The sequence below is a fragment of the Penaeus monodon genome, chromosome 26 (assembly GCF_015228065.2).
Source record: "Penaeus monodon isolate SGIC_2016 chromosome 26, NSTDA_Pmon_1, whole genome shotgun sequence".
NCBI lineage: Eukaryota > Metazoa > Arthropoda > Malacostraca > Decapoda > Penaeidae > Penaeus > Penaeus monodon.
The window spans coordinates 9,206,761-9,214,260 of NC_051411.1; the positions used below are offsets into that span (position 1 = coordinate 9,206,761).

A 7,500-nucleotide genomic window follows, 5' to 3' on the forward strand; every position below is an offset into this window, starting at 1 on the left:
GAGGAGGGTAGTGATGTGTCAGTATGGGTTGCTGAAGAGGTACACTGGCTTGCTGCCAGGTGGCATGTATGTACATGCCATTGCATGCCTTGAAGCAGACCAGTGATAATGGAATCTTGAAATATAAGTACATCATTGATTGACCCGCCCCACAGTCACAGTACATTATTATGTATAGCCTGAAATTGATTTTCTTCTGACCCTTTGCAAAATGGTCATTTACAAAATGCTTGTCTTTTTTCTTCTTCTTCTTCTTCTTCTTCTTCTTCTTCTTCTTCTTCTTCTTCTTCTTCTTCTTCTTCTTCTTCTTCTTCTTCTTCTTCTTCTTCTTATATTCTTTGTTTATTATCTACAGTTCTCTCAATAGATTTAATTTGATTTATATATTTATATCTTTTTTTCAGAGAACCTACATTATCGAAATCATTTCTTCTATCAATTCCTTCCATTATTGAAGTTGGGCATCACAGTATCTCTCATAATAGTAATACTCGTAACTTCACCATCGTCCGTATCTTAAATGAAAATTCAGTAGGCACAGTAATGTCAAAATTATCTGAAGCTGTTGGAAATCATTCACAGCCCAGACAAGCATACTGGACTTCAGGTTAGTCTATGAATGTCATTACTGAATTTAGATTTTGTTATGAAAACTCTCTGACAGTGTATGTTTTATTTGATTTACAGTAACTTACCAGATGGCACAGTGTTAAAATCATCTTAAATGTGTGTTAGACTTGATATAAACTAAGGAAAGAATATGGTCATTAGAATTAATGTTTTAAAAAGTTCTGTCTTCACCCGCCTGTTGTTATGAATTATACATTGCTGTTGTTACTTTATAGATGTTGGGGGTGGCTGGGGTGTGAAGCAGCGACACGCAGCCCTAGTAACTGGAGGCACAACAATACCTCATGTTTCACTTCTCAAAGTTTTGTTTCCCCAGCATCCTGATATCACTTCAGTGGTGAGTCGAGGTACTTTTGTTGTTGTTCTCCTTGTCTGCTGTCCTCCTCTCTACTCTCCTCTCCTCACTTTGCCTTGCCACGACTCGCCTTTTCATTGCCATTCTAAGGATCCCTTGAACTATTAACATTTTCATACTTCAAATTGTTACTATATATTTATTTTTCTGTTTAGTAGAATTGAATTATAAACATAACTTACCTATTGTAGTTTCTAATATTGTGTCTTCATGTAGTGCACAGTGTCAGAGGCGAATGCTGTTCAGGTAGTGGAATGCAGAGATGAAGATCTCATCTCCCATCTTCTGCAGACAGCTGTCAACAGTGATGGCTTACCAGAAACACTCAAAGTGAGGCAGGCTATGTTAATGTTGCAGCCTGATAAGGAAGATCAATTAAAAGAAGTGGATGTGAATAGATTTGTAGATAATGAAGTAAGTATTACTTGAGGGCACATGACAAAAGGGGATGCCATTTATGTCAGTATATAAGCCAGAATTTAAGGTTTAAAAGATTATACCCAGCCACATAAAGGCATCAGATTTTCATCTTTCTTTATAACCAGTTTTTAGCAGTGAAATTTGTAGAGCCTTTACATAGCAGGAACTGTAAGTCTTATACTGGTATGCCTCATGATAATTGAACTGTGGAGAATCAAAGTTACTGTTGCCATTGAAAGTGGACAGGAAAAGGGGAGAGGGAGATGCAGGAAATATACAGAATAGAGAAAAGGGAGGGAGAACTGTTTAACCAGTACAGTACCCTTATATGCTGACACATATGGTATTTGCCTATAATTTCATAGGCTTAAAGATATATGCTCTTTGGTTTATGAAATATATCTATAGACATGTGCTACTGATGTATTCATGTGCTTTGTAACCAAATGCTTTCAATATTGATGCTGTAAACATCTTCCATAGGAGCTGCGTTACTCACTTCGATCTTTAGAGAAGTATGCCCCTTGGGTAAGAAAAATTTTTCTAGTGACTAATGGGCAGATTCCCTACTGGCTGAACCTAGATCATTCACGGCTTACGATCATTACTCATGACCAGATCTTTGTTAATAAAAGTGACCTTCCTACTTACTCATCTCCAGCTATTGAAAGTCACATCCACAGGTAAGGATTTGTTCTGCAATGTTCTGGTTAGTAATTCTTTTGCAATCTCCTTTTAAGAAAGCCTTTTGCAGTATTCTACAACAAATTATTTAGAGTACAGGATTGCATCCTTCTTATATAATAGTTCAGCAACCAGGAAATGAATAATAGGTGGTGATAAAACTCATGCCAAACATTCCAGATCTCCTGAATTTGCTAGTCCATGCTCAACATCGTTGCACCTATGAACTTTGTGTGGCATGATATGCTTTTATTCATTTTGTGATCTCTTGAATTTGCTGTTCTTTATTCCACATATGCATATATTTGTGTGTATGTTTACTTTGTTTATTTGGTATGTTTATTAATTTTAAATACTCATTCCAGGATTCCAGGACTATCTGAACATTTCCTGTACTTGAATGATGATGTAATGCTGGGATCAGAAGTATGGCCAGATGATTTCTACTCTCCATCAACAGGCTACAAGGTGATTATTTATCCGTATTTGGATTTAAGATGTATTTTTCTTTCATTGTAGAGTACAAATGCAGGTAGTAGTTGACTTGTGATTTTTATATTTTTACAATATAACTTGGCTTTATTTAACAGAGCAGTGCTACACTGTAGGCATATTGTTCTTACTGTATTGAAGTGTTATATTGTAAAGTAAAAAATTGTAACTGTAATGAATTTTCTAATATCACCCACTAGTAACAACATTAGCAGGTATCTGATGAGATACAATTTGTGCTTTTGTAGAATGAGTCATCATACATGTATGGGTCTTTTCAACTAAGGTAAACCGTTGATGATTGTGTTTAAAAGTGATCAGCACATGAATGCAGTAGTGATACCTTAAAGTTTATATCTTTTATTGTTATTGCTTTGAAGTTTTAATACCATTGTTGCAGCTATATTCAAAATCACATTGAAAACAGAGTTATCTCCAAAAGAAATGTTTCACAGACTCCAGCTGGCATCTTGCTGGCCTCCATTAGTGAATTTGGGGCTTATGTAAACCAGATGTTAAAGAAAAGAAAACTACAACAGAATTTGTACATAAACTTAATTGCACATTCCAATCCATTTTGTAGTCAGTATGTCACATGTAGTCTCTCTCTACAGGTTTACTTATCATGGTCTCTCCCCGAATGCTCCTCTGGCTGTCCGGGGTCCTGGTTAGGGGATGGATACTGTGACACCTCATGTAACACGAGTGCTTGTGAGTGGGACGGAGGTGACTGCACGGGAGGCAAGGGCGATGGAGCTGGTCTTGACATGGATTATGACTTTGGAGTGGATGACACACCTGACTTCTGTGCGCCTTCGTGCTCTGATCTTTGGTTGGCTGACAAGTACTGCGATCATGTGAGTTTTGATTCTGGCTTATATTTTGCTGGTGGTTTAATACCGAGTGCAGTTGATATGATTACGAATGTAGTCTTTCATGAATATTGTTTTCATTACTATTATCATTATTTTTGTGAGTTATTTTTTCCATTATTATTATTATTATTATTATTATTATTATTATTATTATTATTATTATTATTATTATTATTATTATTATTATTATTATTATTATTATTATTATTATTATTATTATTATTATATTATTACTACTACTACTACTACTGTTATGATGATGATGATGATGATGATGATGATGATGATGATGATGATGAGGATGATGAGGATGAGGATGAGGATGAGGATGAGGATGAGGATGAGGATGAGGATGAGGATGATGATGATGATGATGATGATGATGATGATGATGATGATGATGATTATAATTATTGTTATTATAGTTATTATAGTTATTATCATCACCATCACCATCATCATCAATAATAATTTGGTGTGTTACATCCCTTCTTACTTTCAGGCATGCAATGTTCCAGCTTGTGGATATGATGGTGGAGATTGTGGGGTTGAAAATATGAGAAAGCTGCATGAATTAGCTGTTCCAACCTCATCAAATATCACATATATTTTGCCAAAAGGTAGGTATAGTTCTACGAAAAGTATTGCAATTAAAAGATGGAATTAAAAGATGAATAGTTCATCATAATAATATTATTATTTTTATTATTATTATTATTATTATTATTATTATTATTATTATTATTATTATTATTATTATTATTATTATTATTGTTATTGTTATTGTTATTGTTATTGTTATTGTTATTGTTATTGTTATTATTATTATTTCATTATTTATTTTTTTTTTTTTTATGTGTTTTTGCTATTGTTATTACATGTATTTTTATCATGTTTTTTTTCCCTTGTATTGCTAGGTCTGTTTTCTAATGATTTGTTATTGCTTTTATATAAGTAAGTCTACCATGCTAACTGGTGATGTGTGTTGAATTTGCAGAAGCTTTTGTATTTACCACTTATTTAAAGATTATCATATGCATCTGCAGGTATATCTATGGCATGGATGAATATTTCAACACTTCTAATGCCCAACAAGACCATTGATGGGCGCCACACGGAGCACGGTGGTGTTCGAAGCTTGGCAGTGAATACAGCGCAGAAAGTACTCTTCATTTTCCTGAAGAACAATTTGACAACAACACTGCAGCTTGAATTTAATATTAGTAGCAAAGACCATTCTGAAATGGTGTGTAATTTTTTATATTTGTTGATATCTAAGAATTAGTAACAATTTTTTTTTTTTTTTTTTGAAATATTGGGCAAGGTTTTCATTTAGGGTATTTTAAATTTCTGCCATTAACGTTTTACTAACTAAAATCTCATCTTTCTTTCAGTATTTTTTGACAATGAAATGGAATACCATTGTGAATAAGACAGAAGTGGATAAAGTTACTAAAAACACCACTGAAAAACCAGTCATAGTATATAAGAACTATACATATGAGGAGGTCTCACCCAAGGTACTGGGCAAGAAGCTGAAGGCAACTGGCACTGAGGGATATAGGTATGGTCTAGTGAATGTGAATTCCTCAAACCTGCCTCAGCCTCTGGTCCAGGCCATCTTGCATTTAGAAACTTTGCTTAGAGATGGAGAGCTTACACAAAATGGTTTCAAGAGAAAGAAGTCTGGCCTCATATCAAAATTCATGGAAGAAAATGTAGGACATGAGCTTGTGTTCAATCAGAAATATGAATTTCCTGATAAAGGAAAAACAGCAGAGCAGAGTCCCGAAAGGAAAAGTAATGAAGTGAATACCTCACGAGTCTTGAAAGAAAATATTAATCAAGAAAATAAAACAAAGACTTATATGACTCATCCAAAAGTACATGAAACCAAAGAACTGAACCAATATAAGAATTCTAGGCATCTTCTTTGGTCACCTCTTGATGATGATTACGCTTACATGGATTCAGAGGAAGAAGGTGATGGTATGGGGAAACTGCATCCAAATAAGGAACACGAGGCTAAAAACGTAAGTGATGGTACCATAGATTCCTACAAAGGAAACCTTCCATGGGAAAAAGAGAAGCTTTTCAATCACAACTTATTCGAGGTCAAACGTATGCCGCTGGTCTCCAGAAGATTTCAGGCTTCTAAAAGGCACCTGTTGGACATGTTTGCTGAGTCATTACTTCATGTAAACCGCCTCTATAACTCTGAATTTGGCTACCAGGCAAGGAGAGTCCCAGCCCACATGCCCCATTTTATCAGCAAAAGCATCATCAAAGATTTGCAGGACAGGTAAATGATATCCTTCCATTTGAGTATTTGTGTGTGTGTGGGACCCTGAACAGTGAAAGATCATCCTTAGTTGCCTTGTTAGTGAAGTCATTCTGTTATAGCCAATATGTAGTTTGTTCTTTTTCTTCCTATGTTTATATCAGTTATTATTGAGAAGTAAATAATTTTCAGGGTTATGCATTATTAATGATTGGTTATTTCTGTATTTGTATTTTGAATGTTTCATATTTTATGTGTAAGTTTACTCTACAATAGTTATTTCTTCTATTGTTGTATACTGTTATGTTATTTACAGAAAGTATTTAAAGTGATGAATTTTGTCCTTAAATTCACAACATTCACCTATTTTATATATATTCAGATTGATTGCACTATATTACCTCAAACTTGGGATTGATTGACTCTTGTTCTTTTTTTTCTTTTTCTTTTTCTTTTTCTTTTTCTTTTACCAAATACTTATTGTTACAGATTTTCAGAGGAGTTTCAGTTAACATCTTCACACAAGATCCGTCAGGCTAATGACATGCAATATGCCTTTTCCTACTTCTATTTCTTAATGAGCAGAAAAAGAACAAGAACTGTAGAGGAAGTCTTCAGAAGTTTTGATACAGACAATTCCGGGTACATTGATGACAACTTTATTATTCTGTTTTGATACTGATGGTTGTGTGTCCTGTCATTCTGTTTGAGAAAAATGAATGTTTGTATTTTTTGCAGTTTGTGTTAGGTTAGACTCCACTTTTAATGATTAGCACGTTAATTGCACTTACCTTCATTGCAGGACATTGTCAGACCGAGAAATACGAAACTTCTTAACTCGCTCAAATGACCTGCCACTGTACTACAGCTCTGTTCAAGCATTCCACAGAATTGTGACTAATTGCTCCAACAGTATTGAGACACAGCCTGTACCTACTCCTGTATATGAACGATACACTGACTCAGATCTCGTAAGTTCTCTGCTCTTTTAAGAAATGTTATTGGGTTTATAGTAAATACTTTTATTTAGTTTTTGATGACTATATATTCCTGAAGTTGTTCATTAATTATCCTGAATTAAACGCGAGGGTATGGCTTTAAATTTTTCTTTTTTTTTTCTTTATTCCTTTTTCTCTAGCCAACTGTTAGTCTGGAATTGGTTTTGAAGTGTGAAGACCTTTCAGCACTTATGAAGAAAATGGAAAAGGTAAATTATTATAAATACACCCATCAATCAGAGGATGTCGTACATTTCAAGATGGTTACATCAAATGTTAGTGTTGTGGTGCACATGCTGGATGAAGTACGAAAGAATCCAAGGTTAGTTCCTTATTACTGTTACTACCATAATGGTAGGAAGTTGTATTTTAGTATGCTGTTCTGAGTTGATGGTTTGGTCTATACTGAAGTTTTGAAGGGGAGTTCACTATTATATTTCAACTTTCTTACTAGTTCTTCAGTAAATGAAATTAATAAATGAAGAAGCAATAGCTTAGTTATGGCTATAAGTGTTAATATTACTTGCTTAAGCTGTAAAATTTGATTTTTCTAATACATTTCTTTTTCTTCTGTATGGACAATTTGTTATAAAGCTCAACAAAATTCACCTGTTCCCACTTTCTTCACAGGAAGTTTATTTGTCTGAATAGCAATATCGACCCACGGAGTAAAGATAATGACCTGATCCATGCTCTGGTTCAGGACATGTATGAGTCGCTGTTCCCTGTGCCTTCTTCATTTGAATTACCGTTGAATTATCGTAA

At 34.3% G+C, this 7,500-nt stretch overlaps 1 protein-coding gene across 4 annotated transcripts in view; it reads left to right on the forward strand.

The window, feature by feature from the left end:
- Window positions 1–7,500, forward strand: part of LOC119589886 (N-acetylglucosamine-1-phosphotransferase subunits alpha/beta-like) — a 13,283-nt gene that overhangs the window by 4,327 nt on the left and 1,456 nt on the right. For all 4 annotated transcript variants that reach the window (XM_037938521.1, XM_037938522.1, XM_037938523.1 and 1 more), the window contains exons 5-17: window positions 405–607; window positions 846–967; window positions 1,202–1,399; window positions 1,889–2,088; window positions 2,455–2,557; window positions 3,196–3,438; window positions 3,959–4,076; window positions 4,503–4,702; window positions 4,851–5,758; window positions 6,227–6,379; window positions 6,540–6,708; window positions 6,876–7,057; window positions 7,366–7,500. The exon at window positions 7,366–7,500 is cut by the window's right edge and continues 124 nt beyond it. In XM_037938521.1, the coding sequence (XP_037794449.1) occupies window positions 405–607; window positions 846–967; window positions 1,202–1,399; window positions 1,889–2,088; window positions 2,455–2,557; window positions 3,196–3,438; window positions 3,959–4,076; window positions 4,503–4,702; window positions 4,851–5,758; window positions 6,227–6,379; window positions 6,540–6,708; window positions 6,876–7,057; window positions 7,366–7,500 (2,934 nt within the window). The remainder of the gene's footprint in view (window positions 1–404; window positions 608–845; window positions 968–1,201; window positions 1,400–1,888; window positions 2,089–2,454; window positions 2,558–3,195; window positions 3,439–3,958; window positions 4,077–4,502; window positions 4,703–4,850; window positions 5,759–6,226; window positions 6,380–6,539; window positions 6,709–6,875; window positions 7,058–7,365) is intronic.